This window comes from Trachypithecus francoisi, unplaced genomic scaffold (genome assembly GCF_009764315.1).
Source record: "Trachypithecus francoisi isolate TF-2019V2 unplaced genomic scaffold, Tfra_2.0 Lachesis_group3, whole genome shotgun sequence".
Taxonomy (NCBI): Eukaryota; Metazoa; Chordata; class Mammalia; order Primates; family Cercopithecidae; genus Trachypithecus; species Trachypithecus francoisi.
In genome coordinates, this window is record NW_022681468.1 from 44,209,668 (window position 1) to 44,236,285 (window position 26,618).

Below are 26,618 nucleotides of genomic sequence, written 5' to 3' on the forward strand. Positions count from 1 at the left end.
GATTTTACAATAATTATCTGACAACCTGTTGACAGCCTAAAGACAACTTCTAAGAGAAGCATAGGTGAAATATTCATTGAATCAAATTAAGGAATACTAAGTATTCATGTATACTAACTATGATGTAAATGTATTCTGTACCATTAATATCTGCTTAAGAGGGAGTATAGTTATTAGTAAAATCATTTTCTACATCATGAATTTCTCAGAACTTCTCTTAGGACATCAACAAGATCATTTAGTTGATGTCATTTATATCCCATAAAAGATCTAGATACTTGATCTGTAGAACTTCCTGGAAGTCTTATGAAGTTCGACTACCCAGGACTAGTTTTAGCATAGCAGTTGTTTGACAGTCATCTCTAGAGCATGGCTTCTGGAATCTGGCTGCCTGAGTTCAAATCCCAGCTCTGCTATTTTTAAGTTATATGACTGCTGGCAACTTACCTAACCTCTGTCTCAGCTTCCTCATCTGTTAAAATGGAGAAAATACTAGTAGAACTGTTTTGAGGATTAGGTAATACACAAAGCATGAAGCACAGTGCCTGGGACACAGGTAATATGGTAGTTGTTAACTGTTACTTCTGTACTCATAAAATACTTGAAGACTTATGTAGATGAAAGATATGTACAACCTTTGTCTCTGAGAGTAAATCACTCGGATGGTAGGGGATAAACACACCAATTTAGAATGTTTCTGTTGTTTAATAGATTCAGTGAATTGTCACTAAGTTATTTTTCACCATTCCCTTTGATCAAATAAGGTCAGTTAACTTCTAAATTTGGCCTATTGAACTAAGTACAGCAATAGCAACTGCAAAATATTTACAAATGTATAAAGGTTTTGGAATTTATTTGCCAAACCAGGTGCATGCAATTTGCACAATAAGGCAGGCTCAAAACAAATCTTAAAAGCCTTTGATAATGTTTTATTAATTAGTTCATTCTTTTTAAAATACATTTATAAAAGGTATGAGAACAAGCAGTAGTGTTTCTTTTCAAAATATTGGATTCCTAATTTTTGCAATTGGCTGCTGCAAAGCCTTAACTCTACATTCAATGTTCTAACTATTCTTTGAACAGATTTATAGACTGTACTTAAAACACTAATCCTCAGTTGGGAATACTTAATAGATACAGGAATAGGATATGCAGTCTGGTAGAATGTAGATGGAATTGGACTTCGATTAAAAAAAAAAAATCTGTATTCTAATTCTGGCTTTTTACTAACTTGTGAATATGATCTTTGTCTACTCAATTATTTGATGTCTTGGTTTTCTCATTTATCAAAGATAGTTAGAAGTACAATAAAGTTGAAGACGTATTGCTAAAATTAATTAACACCTGCTTAGTAACATGAAATGGAGTTGTTACATATGGATAGTATCCCATCCTAATGTAACCACAGTGTTGTTTCACCTAAGTTTCTACCCATAAAACTAATATCTGTTGTATTAGAGATTTGATAGGAAATCCCTTAATTTCCTTAAGAAACTATATCCCATATCCAGTGCTCTATGTAACAGACTCATACAAGGTTGAGATGCTGCAAATAGCATCCTATTCGTATCTAAACTCTTTAAGCAAAACCCTGGTAATAAAAGCCTTTGAAGTTTCAACAAAAAACTGTATCAGTATACAATTTATGCATGGGGAACTGTACTTAAAATGTACCTTCTCCAGTCTCCAAAGGATTCATCATAAAATGAGCTTACATTGGAGGTGAAACATGTCATTTAAGTATTAAATTTTATTAACTTCTTCGAATGTGTCATTAAAGCAGGTTAATGCTGGGCTCTGTTTTAGCCTGAGTGTGGCTCACAGCTGGGAACTATAACACCTTGATCAAGGTTTGCCTCATTTTCCACTGCTTAAAACAGGCATTGAGTTCTTAGTATTGAGGGAATGACATTATCATGGGTCAGGTTTTTCTTGCCATAACTTGGTCAAAGGAAATATATCCACTTGTCTGGACTAGTATTAACAAGACATTAGGAAAAGGGGGAACATTTTATGAGAAGAAATAATAGACTTGGATATTAACAGTAAATGTTGTAATCAAAATGGTATTTAAAATGTGTTCAAGTAAAACACTGTAATAAGAGAAAAACCACAGAACTTAATATAAATTATAGCTTTATTTTTTAAAAAGATTTTTTAAGTCTGTCAACCTCAAACACATATAAGTGAATTATTTATTCCTCTCTTTCATCAGATGAGGCTTATTGTGTCAAATCCTCTGAAAAATATAAGTAAAAATTCTTTTTCACAAATATATATCCCCTATATTCCTCAAGTTACGTTCTGAAATTTTCTCTTTATAAATACTTTAACACAGCTGCTAGTGGCAGGACTGTGTTGTGCAGCTGCATATAGCTATAATTTTACAAGTCTGCTTTACTTTTGCTAGCTCCCTGGTTCAGCTCCAAGGTCCAAATCTTATAAATGGTTAACTGGGCTGCCAGAAAAGCCCACTGAATGCATCCTGTAGTGCTCTGTGACAAGCAAGAGAAGAAGTATAGCCTCCAGCAAGGTCCTGTGGTGAGGCAGCTCTGACATGGTTTAAATACCTAAAACAAAACAAGAAGTGTAGCATTGATATAAAAAGCAAATATAAATTGGTAACATTTTAAAAAGCAATAGTAAAGCTGATTCAAGTTTTAAAGAGGAATTCCGAGATCGAAATATTCAGACTTTTATTATAAATAATTATCTTTCAAAAGGAAACACGCCAACTGTACATGGAGTGCCTAAACTAGTACTAAATTACATAGCAAATTACCACGGGATCTAAAAACAGTTCTGAAAGAGGTTTCAAAAATAATTCTAAAATATTCACTGCTTCACAATTTTCAGAGCTGATTTGTTTTGTTGGCTGATTTTTGGACACCTAACTAATGCTCTCCTTCCTGGCATATGCTTAAGAAATAAACAGTATCACAATACTATTATATTACTGATATATCTACATAAATGTGTTTTAAATCAAGCCCTAAACACCTAAACAAATGAAAGAGGGGAGAAAACACACGAGTTACTTCAAAAGTACTTCAATATTCCAAGAATATATTGTCTCATTCCTTAGAGGAAAGGAAACGTTAGAAAATTACATGTTGAAATTTCTGAGACTGAGCCTGAGTTCAGAATAATGTCTGAAAAAGTAAATACAGAAAAATCTCATTGATCTCAAAGAACAATATAACAGTACAATTTTTTTTTCTGCAACCACACAGTTTTTGTTTTTTTAAAGCAATTAAACCTTTCTATCTTGACAAAACAGGACTAAAAAAAAAATTGGGCAATCTAGCCAAAGAGGGACAACTTAGCATGACTACTAACACTTCTGGAAACAAATAATTCCAGGTTTGTTTTAATGCTTAGTTTAAGAAACTATCTTGATTCTTCAGGAAGTAAAGGAGCTTCAGCCACCTTAGAATTACTGGTATGGCAAATGAATAAATCAGGTACCAGAACATTTTAATAACTTGGAACCTTTTTCACTCATTCATTCAAACTTCCTGTGTGTCAAAATCTTAATGCATGAGCAACTTAAAACTTCTAACATAACAACAAGTCTGTTTTTCATTTGTATCCATGCTTAATAAACCTGTGTAACTAAAACATATAGAGCAATGTAAGAGTCCAATAGAAAAAAATGGGTCAAGGTAGGATGCAGCTAAGTTCTTGGAATTAGCTATAATTTATTCACACTGCCACAAAGGTTTTAACTCAATTCTTTGCTTCTCTGCCAAGGGCGAAAGGGGAAAGTGGAAGGAAGAAGAGAATTAATATATATTGAACAAAAACAAAAAAACATTTTTGATAGTATTTTATATATATAATTTTACTATATATTTATAATATACTATACTATATATAGTAAATTTATGTTATAAACATATTATAAATTTACTATATATAGTATTTTACTATATATAATTATATACATAAGATACTAATATAGTAAGTGTAGTATAAAAACATAAGTAGAAAAAGGATGAAATAAAAATATTCAAATAAAAGTTCTGGCTGGGTGCGGTAGCTCACGCCTGTAACCCAGTACTTTGGGAGGCCAAGGTGGGCAGATCATCTGAAGTCAGAAGTTCAAGACCAGCCTGGCCAACATGGCAAAACCCCATCTCTACTAAAAATACAAAAACTTAGCCAGGCATGGTGGCACATGCCTGTAATCCCAGCTACTCAGGAGGCTGAGGCAGGACAATCACTTTAACCTAGGAGGTGGAGGTTGCAGTGAGCCAAGATTTTGCCACTGCACTCCAGCCTGGGTGACACAGTGAGACTCTGTCTCTAAATACATTAATGAATGTTTTAATATTTTCTCCCTATACTGCATCTTACATACCCTCCTGGGACACATCCCACTTTGGAGACTACTGTTACAAATTAGTCATTGTTGTCTGGGTGCAGTGGCGCACGCCTGTGATCCCAGTACTCTGGGAAGCCGAGGTGGGTGGATCACCTGAGGACAGGAGTTTCAGACCAGCCTGGCCAACATGGTGAAATCCTGTCTCTACTAAAAATAGAAAAAGTAGCCAGGCATGGTGGCAGGTGCCTGTAATCCTAGCTACTCGGGAGACAAGAGAATCGCTTCAGTCCGGGAGGCAGAGGTTGCAGTAAGTGGAGATCGCACCGCTGCACTCCAGCCTGGGCAACAGAGTGAGACCCTGTTCAAAAAAAAAAAGGTCGTTGTTAAATTCTTGGTAGAACCTTAGGCTGCATAGGATTTAAATAGGGATTTACCACACCTACCCCATGGCCATAAAGTTATCTGCTTATTACTTTCCAAGACACAATAAAATATCAACTGGTAAGATTCTGATGCATGAGAAATGAAGTAAATGTTAAGTTACCTCAGAAAGGTCTAAAAATTAACCTGGCTTCACAGGGAATTCAATAACTATCATACAAATAATAAGTGAGTAATATTTTTATAGGTAACTTGGAAATGAAATGTTCCATTCCTGATACAAATTTCCAGCTAATTTTTATCCACACACCAGATGATGATGTATCACCCTTTCCTTTCCTCTGATCCTCAAAAGAAAAGCACAGTCTTAGCCTCAATAGATGTTCACTTACGGTAAAATTCAAGCACCACAGTAGAATGTCAACCTTGAAAAGCCAACCATCATAAATGAGAATTGGTTTTCATAGCTGTAATACAAACCACTGTGCAACTAACTGTTTTGATTCATCACATTTTGGTACAGCTTGCTTCTGGGAAAGTTGAGTCATACCATATCTGGCTTGGCAATTTGAGCATAAACTTGCAGTATGCATACAGCTTTTAATATGTTATCCTGAGAAACCTGAAACAGCTGCACTGCTGGCAGGAAAACAGAGGACCACCAGTAAAATATTCAAAACAGTTGCATCTTTTAATTTATGGCCGTATTTCCATAAAGAGTATATAAAACAGTTCAGCTTTATAGGTAAAATGTTATAAACAGTCATACTCATTGATGCCATAAATGTGTAAAAAAAGTTTATCTAAATGATTAGTGTTTGAAAATAGTATTTCTTGAACATAGTCATAATCCAGAGTATGAGCAAATATTTTTAAGTTTGACTTATTAATGCTAAGTTGTACAATTCTCACTGCCAAAATCAAGTCAATTAAAATTTCTTTGCATAGCACTAAAGAAAATAACCTTCCCTTCTAGCAATCACTTACATTAAACATGTCTGTAAGTATGAGTTGTTAAGAGTCCTGCTTATTTACTTTGCTGTTTTTGATCTCTAGGGCTGCACAAAACTGTTACTGTGAAGTATTTCAAACTATTTTCACCATGGCAACCTACATTAATGCCAATAAAAAATAAAACAAAGTTCATTTTTGTTATTCAATTGTGGGCTTTTATTTTTTAAGTATCTTGACTCAATGTTCTTAAACCCTTTATTTTTTGTAGCATGTCAAAGTATTTTAAAGAATCTGCCACATTGAAACAGCACAATGAAAATTTAGTGTTTTCTGTACTTTTCTACCTTAATCCACATCTGTGTTTTTATTCTTTCATGACCATTACAAGTACATCACTGAATAGGATTCCTGGGGTTTCTGGCAGAAGTCAGTATCATTTCATGTATACCTTTATAAAACAGAATGAGGAAGAAGTCTTAGCCAAATTTATTTCCAAAAGTCAAGCTCGGTTGGGTTTGGGAGCCTGGAGGTAATTGCTCTGACTATTTAGCCAATCCCATGACACTATTCCTGTTTTTCATGGGTTTATTTTAAATATGTGTAAATCTTATAAGCAGAAACCAGGAAAGTAAAAACGAGGTTTGCTTATTTTGGTACCTACACCTTATTTTTACTGAAAGCAGACTAAACTCAAAGACTTAAAAAATCATACCTTTGATTATTTTCTTAATAAGGTCAAAAAAGTATGTTTTCGAAAGCATGTCTAAGATAATTCTTGTACAAAGGACATCTTATGCCCTAATTTATGCTCTGTCTAAAGCTGCCTTCCTATCCCATCAAAATCCCTTTCAAACAAACCTTGGAGAAGGGGGAGGGAAAAGGAGCAATGGATCCTGAGAAGGGCCTAAGATAGGATTAAGTATTACAAAACCACACTTGAAGGTTCGTTCCTGAATTTTGATTTCCTACACTGTCATTTTCTTGTGTTATATTTTGCAGCTTTTGCTCCCAAAGAAAGTGGTATAATTTACACTTACCTTCAGAATGACTTCATTTTCTTAGTTCTTTAACATAGGAGTGCCTCTGAGATTACTCTTTTCCTATCCCTTCCCTTAAAAGCCCTATATTGACCATCTGGCTGAAGTCTTGGACTCAGCTCATTTTAGTGCTATTTAACAATGCTTTGAGTTCTCAGCTAGGGGCAGAGGGCAGGGCTTGTCACTCAAGACCAAGAGGCAAGCACTCTTCCTGTCCAGTCACAATATGTTTGTGACAATCCTTAAAGCACATTGGCTTGGAATTTATATTGAAATGAAATGTAAAGTTCATATTAGTTTCCTCCACTTCAAATTACCAGGCCCTATGGAGAGTTAAAAACTTGGACTGGTTCAAACTAAGAAAGGTAGTGAACTCTAGAGACTAAGACTTTCTTTTTACAAGGTGGCCCGTTTTTTAAAGTCTGCATTTAAAGCCATCAGGCATTAAACAGACCACTTCCAAACAGATCTGTGTCCTAGCCCACAAAAATCAAATCTACCTGCCATTAAGAGAGATCAGCCAGCTGATCTCAGCTATCAAGACCCACAGCTCTTATAGGAAGCTCAGCCAAAGCTATAAAAATCTACATTAACAACCTGAAGTCTACCTCAGTGAGATTTAAAAACAACCAAAGCAATAGTGTGCTCACACAACTATCATTAAAAAGCAAAAACATTCTGAAAACTAGTTAATGGTTAGGTGTCTTAACCTAAGCACAGTACCAGAATAACAGACAAACTGTTTACAGAGTGGTAATCATATATTCTAAGGTAAATGAGAAAAGATACTACATGTCAGAAATACTATTCACAATTCTGAGGGCAGCTTTGTTATAAATATACATGGCTGGCTGGGCACGGTGGCTCACATCTAATCCCAGCACTTTGGGAGGCCAAGGTGGGCAGATCATGAGGTCAGGAGGTCAAGATCAGCCTGACCAACATGGTGAAACCCCGAATCTACTAAAAGTACAAAAATTAGCCGGGTGTGGTGGCACGCACCTGTAATCCCAGCTACTCAGGCAGCTGAGGCAGGAGACTCACTTGAACCCGGGAGGTGGAAGTTGCAATGAGCCAAGATCACGCCACTGCACTCCAGCCTGGGAGACAGAGTGAGACTCCTCCATCTCAAAAAAAAAAAACAACAAAAAACAAAAAATCACATGACTTCATGAAATCCAAACAAAAATGTAACAAACTTCCACAGGCAGTCATATGTTGCTCTTATACTTTACCATCTAGCCAGCAAGTTAGAATACAATTTTTTTTTTTTTTTTTGAGACGGAGTCTCGTTCTGTCGCCCAGGCTGGAGTGCAGTGGCCGGATCTCAGCTCACTGCAAGCTCCGCCTCCTGGGTTTACGCCATTCTCTCGCCTCAGCCTCCCGAGTAGCTGGGACTACAGGCGCCCGCCATCTCGCCCGGCTAATTTTTTTTTGTATTTTTTTAGTAGAGACGGGGTTTCACCGTGTTAGCCAGGATGGTCTCGATCTCCTGACCTCATGATCCGCCCGTCTCGGCCTCCCAAAGTGCTGGGATTACAGGCTTGAGCCACCGCGCCCGGCCTAGAATACAATTTGAATAAACTAATAATAAAACTGAATTCAGATTTACACCAACACACTTGGAAAGAGAGTGAATAATTATGCCAGACATTTAGACCATCCAAACACCAAAACTCATATTTCAAAATTAAAAGACACATGGTTTCCAAATGAACACAATGATTTATTATTCATATTTAATAACTGAATATAGATTGCTCAGAGAAGACTTCCTGACTTATAACTGGAGTGTAAGTCCAGTTATATTTATAACTGTGTAATTTATTGCTATCAAAGAGCACACCAGGTATTTCGGATAGAACAGTTATTACTGACAGTTAATATAATTACATAATGAAAGGATTATTTCCTTGATTTAAGTGTGAACTATAGAACACATAGAAGATATAGCTACTTAAGTATAATATATTCTATGAACGATGTTGGCAGTGCTGATTATCTCAATGGATAGACCTGTAAGGATAGATTCTGTCTATATAATACATACATTTAAACACAGTAACATCTCAGGAACATGGGCTATGAGATAGATGGGGCCATGAAAAACAGATAATAAACAGTAGCTAATAGGCCAAATGATATTTGATAAATTTTAAGTATATTCTTCAAAGTCAGATGTTTATTTCCACAAGAGATTAATACAATGTTTGTCTAATTTCAGTATTGCCATTATATGCTTAGATGAGATTACACAGAAAAATGGCATAAATAATGTTTTTATTTATTGATTCTTAAAACATTATGATATTCATTTCTATTAATCTATTCAGAATAATGACTGGGCTAGAGACAGAGTAAGGCAAAGTTTCATTACAAAAATCTAAAAATAGCAAGTAATATGAGCCTAGATTTTGTGTATCCCAGTGAGGAACAAGTGTCACTTCTTGGAAATTCAGTAGATACTATAAAAATAAATGTACTAGGTTCTGCATTTCTTTGGTAATATTCCTAAAAAAATCTAGTGTCTGATTCTGCTTTGTCTAATGTAATTTTTTCTTAGAAATTCAATGTGCCAGATATGTGCCAGATTTTTCATCATATCTTTATAAAAGCAGGATGAGTAATTTATCTCCAAGAGTGAGGGAGACAAAAATGCAGAAATTTAGATATATGCAGCTCATTCATTCTCAAAAAAAAAAAAATTACTGAGAGCCTACTATCTGCCAGGTATTGAAGTAGCCCTGATAATAAAGCAGAGAACAAAGACTTCATTATCTCATTGACCTTATAATCCAGCAAAAAGAAAAACATTAAATAATGAATATTACAAATGAGAAAGTAGGGCTTGATAAGTCTGGATAAAAAGGGAAGCCAAAATGAATAAGATCAGAACAGGTTTCCCTAAAAAAATTAGAGTTAAGTTTAGATCCAAAGAGATAAAATTAGCTAGGAAGGCAAGGGGAGTATAATGGTGATCCAGAGAGAGGGAAGAACATATATGAAATAGTAAAGAGACACAGCACATATTGAGAATATAGGGGACAGGTGGTTTCAGCTCAGGATGAGGCTAGAGATGTAGGCAGAAAGTACACAAAAGATGGCCTTATAGAAAATGTTTAAAAACTGTGAATCTTATTCAAAGGGCACTGGGAAGCCACTGAAAAGTTATTATGAGAAAGCTGATGGCTGGGCACAGTGGCTCATGCCTGTAATCCCAGCACTTTGGGAGGCCACAGTGGGCAGATCACCTGAGGTCGGGAGTTAGAGACCAGCCTGACCAACATGGAGAAACCCCATCTCTACTAAAAATACAAAATTAGCTGGGCGTGATGGTGCATGCCTGTAATCCCAGCTACTCAGGAGGCTGAGGCAGGAGAATCTCTTGAACCCGGGAGGTAGAGGTTGCGGTGAGCCGAGATCGCACCATTGCACTCCAGCCTGGGCCAGAAGAGCAAAACTCCGTTTCAAAAAAAAAAAAAGGAAACCTAATAATGTAAATGGTCCACTTTGGCTGCCCACTGGATTACAGAAAAGCAAGAGTAGATACAGAGAGATTCCTTAGGAGACTGTTTCTCTAGTCCAGGCTTGATACAATGGTGATTTGAATTAGGGTGGTGGCAGTGAAAATAATGAAAACTACTGGTTTAGAAATATTTCAGTGAGTGAGTGGGTGGATATGGGGGTGGGAATATGAGGGTGGGAAGGAGAAAGCAGTGTCAAGGTCAACTTCCAGGTACCTAGTCACATAGTCACACAGATCAGGGAAGATACCCTCACAGAGAAATAGAAAACTGGAGAAGCAAATAAGGGTGGGAGAGGAAAGAAGGGAAAGATCCCAACTTTGATTTTGGACTTGAGTCTTAAGTGATTACAGCAGAGACATGCATGGAGATGCGGAATGGTAGCTGGATATGTGGGTCAAGTGAAAAGAAGAGAGTTATAGAATGAAGATACCAATTTGGAGTTACCAGTATTTAGATGGTATCTGAAATCATAAAAATAAATGTTAATATTTAAGAAGGGACAGAATGAGAAAAGAGGAGGGCCTAAGTCAGAGGCTTAGAGAACTATAATGTGGAATGGTCCGACAAAAGAAGCTATTGTGAAGTAAAGGGTAGTAAATGCAGCTATCCCCAATACCTCATCGACTCTCTTCCCCTCCTTTCTAGACTTGCGAAAAATGTAGACACAAGGGAGGTGTAAGCCACCTGGAAAGGAGGAAAATAATAATAACAGAGACATAGACAAGGTAACCTATTTGATTTCCCCACCTAAGGACTCCAAAGGGCATATGCATAGTATTTACAGCAGTCAAAAGAACAACAGAAACAACCAAATGTCCATTGACAAGAGAATGGATAAACTTGTTATTGATACAATGGAATGCTATCAAAAGTGAAAATAAATAAGTTACAGCTATGTACATGCATCAATACGACTGACTCTCACAAACAATGCTTAGCAAAAAAACCCATAAAAACCAAGTTACAGAAAAATATGGAGAGCATGGTTCCATTCATATTAAATTCTGAATATGCAAAGCTAAATATGGAATATGTAAATATGACAAAGCTATAAAGAAAGGTGAGGAATGATGTCAGAAAGATGGCCAAGTAGGAAAACCAAGCCTTCATTTTCTCTACAAAAAATAATAATTGGACAGCTATCCATGAATGGGAATAACTGGAAGAGCTCAGGAATCTACTTGAGGAACTATAGCAATACACTGGAAGAAAAATCCCGTAAGTAATAACACAAAAATCCCATAACCACACAAAAGAAAGAAACAGTTCATTCTGCCTTTATCATCCCATTCCCAAGGCTAGCACTGATCGGCATAGAAAGGGAACTCCCAAGTTTGTAAGTATCCCTGGCATGGCAATGGAGAGCAGGATGAAAGAACAGCTTTCCCAGATTTTCAGGGTACTGCCTGAGAAATCAGCAACTAGCATCAATTATATCCCACCTAGATTGTTGAAAAGACTGGCATGCACAGAAACAAAGGAGGATGGGGGCTACCAGTATCAGCCATATAAGCAGAAATCAGTACTGTCCTTAGTGGCCTGCTCTGCACAGGATTCCAGCAGACTTCTCTGCTGAGGACCTCAACAGCCCTTGTGGCTACCACAAGAGATTTCACCCCTGAGGATACCACGGTGTTCACTGAGGTGGACAGCAGCAGCTTGCTCTGCAGAAGACCCTAATAGGCTTTTGCTGGCTGCTGAGGAATCTAGCAGTCAGCATAGCTACAACAGACTCCCTGCAGGTTTGGCCATTGGGCATCCCACAGTTTTTTGCCTTCCCAATCTCCAGGTGCCTTAAGTGGTGATGTGTGCCTGTAGTCCTAAGCACTTGGGAGACTGAGGCAGGAGGGTCACTTGAGCCTGGGAGGTTAAGGCTTCAGTGAGTCATAATTATGACACTGCAGTCCAGCCTAAGTAACAGAGTAAGACCTTGTCTCAAAAGAAGGAAGAAAGACAAGAAAGAAGGAAAAAGAAAGAGAAAGAAAAAGAAATACTGTCAGAAAACTTTCTAAATATGGGGAAAGATATAAAGATCAAGGTACATGAAACATAAAGATGTAAAATCAGATTCAACCCAAACTAGACTTCACCAAGACACATTATAATCAAATTTTCAAAAATCAAAGACAAATAGAGAATTTTTAAAGCAGCAAGAGAGAAGCAGCATATCACATACAAGGGAACCTAAATAAGACCATTGGTGAATTTCTCAGCAAAAATCTTGCAGACCAGGAGTAAGTGGGAAGAGTTCATGAAAGGAAAAAAAAAAATGCCAACCGAAAATACTTTATGCAGCAAAGCTATCCTTCACCAATGAGGGACAGATAAAGACTTTCCCAGACAAACAAAACTGAGGGAGTTCATCACTATTAGACTTGTGTTACAAGAAATGCAAAAGGGCGTTCTTCAGGCTTAAACAAAAGGCCACTAATTAGAAACATGAAAGTATAGACTGGGTGCAGGGGCTCACGCCTGTAATCCCAGCACTTTGGGAGGGTGAGGTGGGCAGATCACCTGAGGTCGGGAGTTCGAGACCAGCCTAACCAACATGGAGTAACCTTGTCTCTAGTAAAAATACAAAATTAGCTGGGTATGGTGGCACATGCCTGTAATTCCAGCTACTTGGGAGGCTGGAGCAGGAGAATCACTTCAACCTGGGAGGCAGAGGTTGTAGTGAGCCAAGATCGTGCCATTGCACTCCACCCTGGGCAAAAAGAGTGAAACTCCATCTCAAAAAAAAAAAAAGAACATCAAAGTATAAAACTTGCTGACAAAGGTAAATATATAGTCAAATTCTGAATACTCTAACACTGTACTGGTAGTGTGTAAATTACTTATAACTCTAATATAAATGTTGAAAGACAAAAGCATTTCCAGAAAAGAACCAGAGCTACAAAAATTTGTTAATGGATATATAATGTAAAAATATATACATTGACCCAGAAAACATAAAATATAAGAGGAGAATGATATGGTTTGGCTGTTTCCCCACCAAAATTTTCATCTTGAATTGTAGCTCCCATAATTCTCACCTGTCATAGGAGGGACCTAGTGGGAGGTAAATGAATCATAGGAGCAGATCTTTCCTGTGCTGTTCTCATGATAGTAAGTCTCATGAGATCTGTTAGTTTTATAAAGGGGAGTTCCCCTGTCACATGCTCTCTTGCCTTCTGCCATGTAAGATGTGTTTTGCTCCTCATTCGGCTTCAGCCATGACTGTGAGTCCTCCCCAACCATGTGGAACTGAGAGTCAATTAAACCTCTTTCCTTTATAAATTACCCAGTCTCAGGTATATCTTTATTAGCAGCATGAGGACAGACTAATACAGAGAATAAAAGTAAGTTTTTGTAAGTGATCAAAGTTGTTATCAGCTTCAAATAGACTAGCATAACTATAAGATGTTTTATGTAACCCTTGTGGTAACAAAAATGCAAAAACCTACAGTAGATACACAAAAGATGAAGAGAAAGGAATAGAAACATGCCACTAAAGAAAATCATCAAATCACAAAGAAAGACAGCAAGAAGAGAAGAAAGGGACAAAAGGTCTCCAAAACAACCAAATAACTACAACACCATTAACAAAGTAGCAAAAGTAAATCTTTACCTATCAATCATTACTTTAAATGTAAATAGACTAAATTTGCCAGTCAAAAGACATAGAGTGGTTGAATGGATAAAAAAAAATAAGACCCAACTATATGCTGCCTAAAAGAGACTCACTTCACATTTAAGGACACACACAGAGTGAAAGTGAAGATACTCCATGCAAATGGAAACCAAAAAGAACAGAGGCAGCTAAACTTATATCAGACAAAACAGATGTTAAATCAAACCGCCACATGAAACAAAGAAAGTCACTAGAAAATGATAGAAGGATCAATTAATCAAGATGATATAACAAATGTAAATATATATTAACCCAAGTCAGAGCACCTAAATATATAAAGCAAATATTAACAGATCTGAAGGGAGAAATAGACAGCAATACAATAATAGGGAATTCAACATTTCACTTTGAACAATGGATAGATTATCCAGACAGAATATCAATAAAGGAACACTAAGCTGGAACTACACTTTAGACAAAATAAAGCTAACAAACGTATACAGAAAATTCCAGCCAACAGCAGCAGAATACACATTCTTCTTGAGTGCAAAGAACATTTTACAAAATAAATCATATGTTAGGCCAGAAACCAAATCTTAACACATTTAGTAAGACTGAAATCATATTAAAGAATATTTATAACCACAATGATATGAAACTAGAAATCAGTAACAGAAGAAAAACTAGAAAATTCACAAATATGTGGAAATTAAACAACATACTTGTGAACAATCAATGGTTCAAGGAATTTATCCATTTCTCAAGAAATGAGAAGTTTTGATTCTCAAGAAAAATATCTTGAGAATAATGAAAAAGTAAACGTAACATACCAAAATTTATGGTATGTAGCCAAAGCAGTCCTGATAAATTTATACTAATAAATGACAATATTTAAAAAGAAAAAAATATCTCAAATAACCTGGTATTACACCTTAAAGAACTAGTTAGTGTAAGGAAGCCCAAAGTTAGAGTAAGGATGGAAATAAAGATCAGAGTAGAAATAAAATAGAGATTAGATATACAATAGAAAAAAATAAAAATCAATGAAACTAAAAGTTGGTTTTTTTAAAAACATAAAATTCACAAACCTTTAGCTAGATTAACTAAGAAAAAAGAAGACTCAAATACATAAAATCAGAAATGAAAGAGGAGATATTACAACCAAGGCCACATAGGTATGAAAAAAATCACTAAACAATTGTACACCAACAAATTGAGAACTCAGAAGAAACGGATACATTCCTAGACACAGACAACCTACCAAGACTGAATTATAAAGCAATAAAAATTGTAAACAAACCAACAGAAAGTAAGGAGACTGAATCTGTTATTTATTTCTTTATTTATTTAGAGACAGAGTTTCGCTCTTGTTGCCCAGGCTGCAGTGCAATGGTGCAATCTTGGCTCACTGCAACCTCCGCCTTCTGGGTTCAAGAAATTATCTTGCCTCAGCCTCCCAATTAGCTGAGATTACAGGCACCTGCCACCACGCCCAGTAAGTTTTTGTATTTTTAGTAGAGATGGCGTTTCACCATATTGGCCAGGCTGGTCTTCAACTCCTGACCTCAGGCAACCCACCTGCCTCGGCCTCCCAAAGTGTTGAGATTACAGGTGTGAGCCACCACATCTGGCCTGAATCTGTGATTTTTTAAAAAAAAAAAATCTCATTAAAGAAAAGCTTAGAACCTGATTGCTTCATTGCTGAATTCTCCTAAACATTCAGAAAAGAATACCAATCCTTCTTCAAATTCTTCTAAAAACTGAAAAGGAGAGAATAATTCCAAGCTTATGTTATGAGGCCTGCATTACCCTAATACAAAAGCCAGACAAGGACTTTAAAGAAGAAAAGTATTACAGTCTAATATCTATAATGAACACAGATGTAAAAATCTTGAACAAACTACTAGCGAACCAAAATAAAAGCATATTAAAAGAATCAATACACCATGATCAAGTAGTATTTGTCACAGGGATGCAACATATGGAAATCTATGAAAATGATACACCACATTAACATAATGATGTACAAAAACCATATGATCATCTCAATAAATATTTTAAAAATTGACAAAATTCAACATCCTTTCATGATAGAAACTATCAACAAATTACATATAGAAGGAATGTACCTCAACACAATAAAGGCCATATACATATGACACGAAAGCTAACATCACACTAAACTGTGAAAAGTTGAAAGCTTTCCTTTAAGATTAGGAATAAGCCAAGGATGCCCACTCTTGCCATTTCTTTTCAACATAATACTGGGAGTTATAGCTAGAGCAATTAGGCAAAAGAAGAAATAGGAAAAGTTACATTGTCTCTGTTTGCAGATAACATGATCTTACTTATAGAAAACCCTGACAACTCTACCAAAAAGCTGTTGAAACTAATTGATTCAGTAAAGCTTCAGGAGGCAAAATCAGCATACAGAAATTAGTAGCACCTCCACACACTAACAAGGAGCTGTCTGAAGAAGAAATCAAGAAAAACAGTCCCATTTACAATAGCTACCAAAACAAACAAACAAACAAAAACAAAACAAAAAAACCCAACAACTTAAAAAGAAATTTAACCAAGGACGTGAAAGATCTTTACACTGAAAACTATAAAACATTGATGACAGACATTGGAGACACAAGTAAATGAAAAAATATTCCTTATTCATGGAATGGAAGAATTAACATTGATAAAATGTCCATAAAATCCAAAGTGATCAACAGATTCAATGATTCTACCAATGAATTCTAATCACATTTTTCTATCAAAAGTCTTAAGACATTTTTCACAGAAAAAGAGAAAAGAATCCTAAAATTCATGTGGAATAACAAAAGACCTTGAATAGGCAAAGAAAGCTTAAGGAAATGAAAAAAGAGGCAGGTAAACATCACTGATCTCAAAGTATACTACAAAGCTAAAGTAATCAAAACAGCATGGTACTGGCATAAAATCAGTATACACCAATGGAACAGAACAGAGTACCTAGAAAGGGTAGAAAGGGGCTAATGTACAAAATATATAAGGAACACAAACAACTCAATAGCAAGAAAACAAATAACCCAATTAAAAAATGGGCAAATGACTGGAAAAGACATTTCTCAAAGGAAGACATACAAATGGCCAAAAGGTATGTGAAAAAATTTTAACATCACTAATTACCAGGCAACACAAATTAAAATCACCATGAGGTATCACTTCACACCTATTAGGATGGTTACTATGAAAAAGGCAATATATAAAAAGGGTTCGCAAAGGTGTGGAGAATAGAGAACCCCTAGTACAGTATTAATGAGAATGTAAATTATAAGGCCATCATGGAAAACACTATGGAAGTTCCTCAAAAAATTAAAAACAGAACTACCATATGCACTCCTTATTAGTGTTTTGAAAGATTAAACATGAAAATTTATGTAAAGCATCTGGCACATTCAATTACGTGTAAGTGTTCTTGTCCACCCTCTATCTTCTATTTGATAATTTCAATACAAAGCACGCTTTCACAAAAGATAGATCTTCCATAGCCCAAATTTCCAAAGCACTTTTACCCTCTTCTAATAGTATGTACCTCTCCTTTCCCAACCCTGTGACCTTCTTGTCTATTCCCACACCTATTCCAACAATAATATTGTTGCCTTCTATCGTTCCCTTTTACTGTACCCTATTATGAAGATCAAAGTGGAGATTTCAAAGAATAAGAAGAATCCTGCTTGCTAATCTTTTATCACAGGGTAATAGAGTAACCCAAGGGTGGCAATACAGTCATGGGAAAAATTTTACATATATACATACATATAATACATTTGTATAGATTCAAACATATACATACAGATCTATATTTCACAAACACAATGTATAACCTTGTAAGTTTTATTTTAAAAGTGAAATTACTACATTATTTCCACTCTCACTGCCTCTCCGTTCACTTGCTCCTCATATCCTTGTATTTAATCTGGTTACCATTAAATGGCCACTTCTTGGACCTCATCCTCCTCAACATTTTCCTCTACCTCTCTAATAGTGATAGTCCCCAGCTGTGAAATGCTTCCAGTTTCTGGTTTCCATAATATCAGTCTATGCTCTGGGCCATACTCCTACTACTCTGACATATCATTCCCCAGAATTCTCTTTTTCTATTTCCTAATTACTAATTTTCTTCTTGGTTTACCTCCTCTCTTTCCCGATTCTTGATTCTGTCTGAAATGTATGGCTTTAGTTAATGCTTCTATTCTACTAAGCCCTACATCTCTTTTGGTCTTGTCCTTCTATCTTAATTATAGTCCAACATGTTTATCTGCATGAATGGCTCTTTGTACTTGGGTGTCCCACTGGCACTACAAAGATAATATTTTCATAATTGAACTGATCTTTCTTTACAAACCTAATGCTCTGTGTTTGAATTTCCTTAATAGTTTCAGCATCCTCACTGGGGTCATCTTGGAATGCTCTTTCTCCTGAATACCAGTGTGAAACCTATATCATAATCTCTCTATAAACATCTATTTACCTCTCACATCATCTTCATTGCCACTATTGTTACCGTATTTCAGGTATTTATTACCTCTTTCACAGACTAATGTGAATAGTTGCTTAATTGATCTCCCTATTTACAGTATGTTCTCTCCATTCCAACCTATTTACGGTTATCAAATTAATCTTCTTAGAGCAAAGCTCTGCATGACTCTCACGCAAAAAGACATTTATTGCATTCCTGCTATATGTAGCATAAAGTCCAAATTCCTTAGCCTACGATTCAAGGCCTACTGTACTTGATTCCAACCCACCTTTCCAAACAATTTTCCATTAATCATCTCCATGTACCCTGAACTTAAGCCAAAGTCAACTGTGAGGTTTTCTGTTATCCTCTATTAAAGGAGACAGGTCTCAGTCCTGTTAGAGGTAGGAAGCTGAAACTGGGCTTGCAGCCCTGCATGTAACCTAGATCTACAAAATACTGTTCCGTCTATGAAACAGCTCCTAGGAAAATTTTGCTTACTAGATTGGGTATAGTCACAAGAAAGCTTGCAACCCATCTGAGGCATGGGTGGAAAAGGAATTACACATAAGGAATGACACTACCTAAGCCTGCTCCACCCTCAAAAAATTAAGAATAACAACTGGTTCAGACTCAGTGAAGCCAACAGGAATTTGTCAGAAGCAAATACGAATCTCTTTAACAGTATGCCTTCATGATCCACGACCCGCAGGAAAACAACTCCCACTAAAAAAAAAATTCACAGTAAAATGGAAAAAAAATTTTAAATGAACCTCACTTATAAAAGAGTCAGAAGACATGAACAATGGCAGGACTGACATACCCAGAATCATAGACAATAATCTAAAAGAAATTCTAAAAGAAGAATATTTAATGTCAAAAGAAACCATGAAAGGAACAGCTGCCATACAGCAAGGAAAGGACGATATGAAAAGAAAAGGCATTTTCTTCTTTGAAAGAATCAAACAGGAATCTTGGAATAAAAGTTTCAAAGGACAGGTTAAACATTAGATTATCCACAGAAGTATGGAAAATAGTAAACTGAAAGACATATGTGACGAAAACACAATATATAGTAGAGCCAAAAAAAAAAAAGGAAAATGTGAAAAAGAACCACTAAAGGAAATGTTTCAGCAAGAAGTAAATTAAACTCCAATGGGAAGAGCAGGATGCAAGGAGCAAAGATGAGCCAAAAACAACAATAACAATAAAACAAACTAGCAAAAAAAATAGCAAAGAAAATGGAAGGGGAAGCCTGAGTTTAAGCATTCTAAGGTCTTTGTTTTCTTCAGAAGGAGGAAAGATATTAAGTTTAGAATTTTTTGATGTTTGCAAATAATATTTGTTAATTCTGGGTGGCACAATAATTATGTTTTTATTATATCATTCTCTGTGCTTCTCTATGTTTGAAATATTTAACAACTGTTTTAGATTACACCTCTTCCGGATTGTCCACATAGAATTACTTCTTTCTTCCTCTGAATTCGCAAAGCACTTTATCTCTACCTCTCTTCTACGTACCATGGCTACTTAAAAATGTTATACATTGCCCACTAGATAAGTTTCTTGATAGCAATATAAATATTTATTTGCCATCATTTAAAAAAATCATCCTAACTTCTAATCAGAAAATGCAGAATTTTAAAAACTAAATTAGGCTCTGATTAGTTAAGATATAGCTCTAAAGTGCAGCCATGATAAGAGTTGGCAAATAAAAATAAGATATGAAAACAATTATCACCACAAATTATGAAGCTCTGTCAAAAGATGAAAGAGGTCTGAATGAATGGTAGGTTATACCTCAGGGTATCCAATCTTTTGGCTTCTCTGAGCCACATTGGAAGAAAAATTGTATTGGGTCACACAGAAAATACACTAACACTAACGATAGCTGATTAGCTAAAAACAAAACAAAACAAAAAGTCATAATGTTTTAAGAAAGTTTGGAAATTTCTGTTGGGCTGCATTCAAAGCTGTCGTGGGCTGTATGTGCCCTGTGGGCCACGGGTTGAACAAGCTTGAGTATGTATCAGTCACTGGGGTGGACAAGAGGTTTTCCTGGAAATTAGAAAATGCCTATAATAATAAAATGCCTATAATTAAAAAAGGGTATACAGTGGAAAATGACTTTACTTAAAATATAAATACCTGTATTTTCTCATTGAGTATATTTGAAAATTGTATCGGGTAGTTCCAAGATGGCCGAAAAGGAACAGCTCCAGGCTACAGCTCCCAGCATGAGCGACACAGAAGATGGGTGATTTCTGCATTTCCAATTGAGGTACCGGGTTCATCTCACTGGGGCATGTCGGATAGTGGGTGCAGGACAGTGGGTGCAGCCCACTGAGCAAGAGCCGAAGCAGGGCGAGGCATCGCCTCCCCCGGGAAATGCAAGGGGGAAGGGAATTCCCTTTCCTAGCCAAGGAAAACCGTGACACACACCTGGAGAATTGGGTCACTCCCACCCTAATACTACACTTTACCAAGGGTCTTAGCAAACGGCACACCAGGAGATTATATCCTGCGCCTGGCTCGGAGGGTCCCACACCCAAGGAACCTCCCTCATTACTAACTAGCACAGCAGGCTGAGATCTAACTGCAAGGCAGCAGTGAGGCTGGGGAAGGGGCGTCCGCCATTTCTGAGGCTTGAGTAGATAAACAAAGTGGCCAGGAAGCTCGAACTGGGTGGAGCCCACAGCAGCTCAAGGAGGCCTGTCTGCCTCTGTAGACTCCACTTCTGGGGACAGGGCATAGCCAAACAAAAGGCAGCAGAAACCTCTGCAGATTTAAATGTCCCTATCTGACAGCTTTGAAGAGAGTAGTGGTTCTCCCAGCACGGAGTCTGAGATCTGAGAACAGACCGACTGCATGCTCAAGTGGGTCCCTGACCCCTGAGTAGCCTAACGGGGAGTCACCCCCGACGAGGGGCAGACTGACACTTCACACCTCACATGCCCAGGTACCCCTCTGAGACGAAGCTTCCAGAGGAAGCATCAGGCAGCAACATTTGCTGTTCAGCAATATTCACTCTTCTGCAGCGTCTGCTGCTGATACCCAGGCAAACAGTGTCTGGAGTGGACCTCGAACAAACTCCAACAGACCTGTAGCTGAGGGTCCTGACTATTAGAAGGAAAACTAACAAACAAAAAGGACATGCACACCAAAACCCCATCTGTACGTCACCATCATCAAAGACCAAAGGTAGATAAAACCACAAACATGGGGAAAAAACAGAGCAGAAAAGCTGAAAATTCTAAAAATCAGAGTGCCTCTCCCGCTCCAAAGGAACACAGCTCCTCACTAGCAACGGAACAAAGATGGATGGAGAATGACTTTGACGAGTTGAGAGAATAAGGCTTCAGACGATCAAACTTCCCCAAGCTAAAGGAGGAAGTTCGAACCCATCGCAAAGAAGCTAAAAACCTTGAAAAAAGATTTGACAAATGATAAACTAGAATAACCAATGTAGAGGAGTTCTTAAATGACCTGATGGAGCTGAAAATCATAAAATGAGAACTATGTGACAAATGCACAAACTTCAGTAACCAACTCGATCAACTGGAAGAAAGGGTATCAGTGATTGAAGATCAAATGAATGAAAGGAAGCAAGAAGAGAAGTTTAGAGAAAAAAGAGTTAAAAGAAATGAACAAAGCCTCCAAAAAATATGGGACTATGTGAAAAGACCAAATCTACATCTGATTGGTGTACCTGAAAGTGATGGGGAGAATGGAACCAATTTGGAAAACACTCTGGAGGATATTATCCAGGAGAACTTCCCCAGCCTAGCAAGGCAGGCCAACATTCAAATTCAGGAAATAAGGAGAATGCCACAAAGATACTCCTCAAGAAGAGCAACTCCAAGACACATAATTGTCAGATTCACCAAAGCTGAAATTAAGGAAAAAATGTTAAGGGCAGCCAGAGAGAAAAGTCAGGTTACCCACAAAGGAAAGCCCACCAGACTAACAGCGGAACTCTCAGCAGAAACTCTACAAGCCAGAAGAGAGTGGGGGCCAATACTCAACATTCTTAAATAAAAGAATTTTCAACCCAGAATTTCATATCCAGCCAACCTAAGTTTCATAAGTGAAGGAGAAATAAAATCCTTTACAGACAAGCAAATGCTGAGAGATTTTCACTACCAGGCCTACCCTACAAGAGCTCCTGAAGAAAGCACTAAACATGGAAAGGAACAATCAGTACCAGTCAAAGCAAAAACATGCCAAATTCTAAAGACCATCGATGCTAGGAAGAAACTGCATCAGCTAAGGAGCAAAAAAACCAGCTAACATCATAATGACAGGATCAAGTTAACACATAACAATATTAACCTTTAAATGTAAATGGGCTAAATGCTCCAATTAAAAGACAGACTGGCAAATTGGATAAAGAGTCAAGACCCATCAGGGTGCTGCACTCAGGAGACCCATCTCATGTGAAGAGACACACATGGGCTCAAAATAAAGGGATGGAGGAAGATCTACCAAGCAAATGGAAAACAAAAAAAGGCAGGAGTTGCAATCCTAGTCTCTGATAAAACAGACTTTAAACCAACAACGATCAGAAGAGACAAAGAAGACCATTACATAATGGTAAAGGGATCAATTCAACAAGAAGAGCTAACTATCCTAAATATATATGCTCCCAATACAGTAGCATCCAGATTCATAAAGCAAGTCCTTAGAGACTTACAAAGAGACTTAGACTCCCACACAATAATAATGGGAGACTTTAACACCCCACTGTCAACATTAGACAGATCAACAAGACAGAAAGTTAATAGGGATATCCAGGAGTTGAACTCAACTCTGCACCAAACGAACCTAATAGACATCTACACAACTCTCTACCACAAACCAACGGAAGAGACATTCTTCTCAGCACCACATCGCACTTACTCCAAAACTGACCACATAGTTGGAAGTAAAGCACTCCTCAGCAAATGTAAAACAACAGAAATTATAACAAACTGTCTCTCAGACCACAGTGCAATCAAACTAGAACTCAGGATTAAGAAACTCACTCAAAACCACTCAACTATATGGAAGCTACACAATGTGCTCCTCAATGACTACTGGGTACATAACAAAACGAAAGCATAAATACGGATGTTCTTTGAAACCAATAAGAACAAAGATACAATATGCCAGAATCTCTGGGACACATTTAAAGCAGTGTGTAGAGGGAAATTTATAGCACTAAATGCCCACAAGAGAAAGCAGAAAAGATCTAAAATTGACACCCTAACATCACAATTAAAAGAACTAGAGAAGCAAGAGCAAACACATTCAAAAGCTAGCAGAAGGCAAGAAATAACTAAGACCAGAGCAGAACTGAAGGAGATAGAGATACAAAAAACCCTTCAAAAAGAAAAGTCAATGAATCCAGGAGCTGTTTTTGGAAAAGATCAACAAAAGTGATAGACCGCTAGCAAGACTAATAAAGAAGAAAAGAGAGAAGAATCAAATAGATGCAACAAAAAAATGATAAAGAGGATATCACCACCAACCCCACAGAAATACAAACTACCATCAGAGAATACTATAAACACCTCTAGGCAAACAAACTAGAAAACCCAGAAGAAATCGATAAATTCCTGGACACATACACTCTCCCAAGACTAAACAAGGAAGAAGTTGAATCCCTGAATAGACCAATAACAGGCTCTGAAATTGAGGCAATAATCAAGCCTACCAAGCAAAGAAAGTCCAGGACCATACGGATTCACAGCCAAATTCTACTAGAGGTACAAGGTCCTAGGAGCTGGTACCGTTCCTTCTGAAACTATTCCAATCAATAGAAAAAGAGGGAATCCTCCCTAACTCATTTTATGAGGCCAACATCATCCTGATACTAAAGCCTGGCAGAGACACAACAAAAAAAAGGGAATTTTAGACCAATATCCCTGATGAACATCGATCCAAAAATCCGCAATAAAATACTGGCAAACAGAATCCAGCATGATCAAGTGGGCTTCATCCCTGGGATGCAAGGCTGGTTCAATATACACAATCAATAAACGTAATCCAACATATAAAGAGAACCAAAGACAAAAAACACATGATTATCTCAATAGATGCAGAAAAGGCCTTTGAGAAAATTCAACACAATTCATGCTAAAAACTCTCAATGAAGTCAGTATTGATGGAACGTATCTCAAAATAATAAAAACTATTTATGACACACCCACAGCCAATATCATACTGAATGGACAAAAACTGGAAGCATTCCCTTTGAAAACTGGCACAAGACAGGGATGCCCTCTCTCACCACTCCTATTCAACAGTGTTGGAAGTTCTGGCAAGGGCAATCAGGCAAGAGAAAGAAATAAAGGGTATTCAATTAGGAAAAGAGGAGGTCAAACTGTCCCTGTTTGCAGATGACATGATTGTATATTTAGAAAACCCCATTGTCTCAGTCCAAAATCTCCCTAAGCTGATAAGCAACTTCAGCAAAGTCTCAGGATACAAAATTAATGTGCAAAAATCACAAGTATTCCTATACACCAATAACAGACAAACAGCCAAATCATGAGTGAACTCCCATTCGCAATTGCTTCAAAGAGAATAAAATACCTAGAAATCCAACTTACAAGGGATGTGAAGAACCTCTTCAAGGAGAACTACAAACCACTGCTCAGTGAAATAAAAGAGGACACAAACAAATGGAAGAACATTCCATGCTCATGGATAGGAAGAATCAATATCGTGAAAACGGCCATACTGCCCAAGGTAATTTATAGATTCAATGCCACTCCCATTAAGCTGCCAATGACTTTCTTCACAGAATTGGAAAAAACTACTTTAAAGTTCATATGGAACCAAAAAAGAGCCCGCATTGCCAAGACAATCCTAAGCCAAAAGGACAAAGCTGGAGGCATCACACTACCTGACGTCAAACTATACTACAAGGCTACAGTAACCAAAACAGCATGGTACTGGTACCAAAACAGAGATATAGACCAAAGGAACAGAACAGAGCCCTCAGAAATAATATCACACATCTACAACCATCTGATCTTTGACAAACCTGACAAAAACAAGAAATGGGGAAAGGATTCCCTATTTAATAAACGTTGCTGGGAAAACTGGCTAGCCATATGCAGAAAGCTGAAATTGGACCCCTTCCTTAAACCTTATACAAAAATTAATTCAAGATGGATTAGAGACTTAAATGTTAGACCTAAAACCATAAAAGCCCTAGAAGAAAACCTGGGCAATACCATTCGGGACATAGGCATGGGCAAGGACTTCATGTCTAAAACACCAAAAAGAATGGCAACAAAAGCCAAAATTGACAAATGGGATCTAATTAAACTAAAGAGCTTCTGCACGGCAAAAGAAACTACCATCAGAGTGAACAGGCAACCTACAGAGTGGGAGAAAATTTTTGCAATCTACTCATCTGACAAAGGGCTAATATCCAGGACCTACGAAGAACTCAAACAAATTTATAAGAAAAAAACAAACAACCCCATCAAAAAGTGGGCAAAGGATATGAACAGACACTTCTCAAATGAAGACATTTATGCAGCCAACAGACACATGAAAAAATGCTCATCATCACACACCATCAGAGAAATGCAAATCAAAACCACAATGAGATACCATCTCACACCATTTAGAATGGCGATCATGAAAAAGTTAGGAAACAACAGGTGCTGGAGAGGATGTGGAGAAATAGGAATGCTTTTACATTGTTAGTGGGACTGTAAACTAGTTCAACCATTGTGGAAGACAGTGTGGTGATTCCTCAAGGATCTAGAACTAGAAATACCATTTGACCCAACCATCCCATTACTGGGTATATACCCAAAGGATTATAAATCATGCTGCTAGAAAGACACATGCGCACGTATGCTTATTGTGGCACTATTCACAATAGCAAAGACTTGGAAACAACCCAAATGTCCATCAGTGACAGACTGGATGAAGAAAATGTGGTACATATACACCATGGAATACTATGCAGCCATAAAAAAGGATGAGTTCGTGTCCTTTGCAGGGGCATGGATGTAGCTGGAAACCATCATTCTCAGCAAACTATCGCAAGAACAGAAAACCAAACACCGCATGTTCTCACTCATAGGTGGGAATTAAACAACAAAATCACTTTGACATAGGAAGGGGAACTTTACACACCGGGGACTGTTGTGGGGTGGGAGGAGGGGGGAGGGATAGCATTAGGAGATATACCTAATGTAAATGATGAGTTAATGGGTGCAGCACACCAACATGGCATATGTATACATATGTAACAAACCTGGACATTGTGCACATGTACCCTAGA

The 26,618-nt window shown here is 37.2% G+C and overlaps 1 protein-coding gene across 2 annotated transcripts in view; it reads right to left on the minus strand.

Moving 5' to 3' along the window:
* Nucleotides 1–2,119: 2,119 nt before the first annotated feature.
* The window catches only part of MNAT1 (MNAT1 component of CDK activating kinase), a 244,754-nt gene continuing 220,255 nt past the window's right edge, over nt 2,120–26,618 (minus strand). For both annotated transcript variants that reach the window (XM_033187826.1, XM_033187825.1), the window contains one exon: nt 2,120–2,570. In XM_033187826.1, coding sequence (XP_033043717.1) covers nt 2,450–2,570 — 121 coding nt within the window. In that variant the 3' untranslated portion in view covers nt 2,120–2,449. The remainder of the gene's footprint in view (nt 2,571–26,618) is intronic.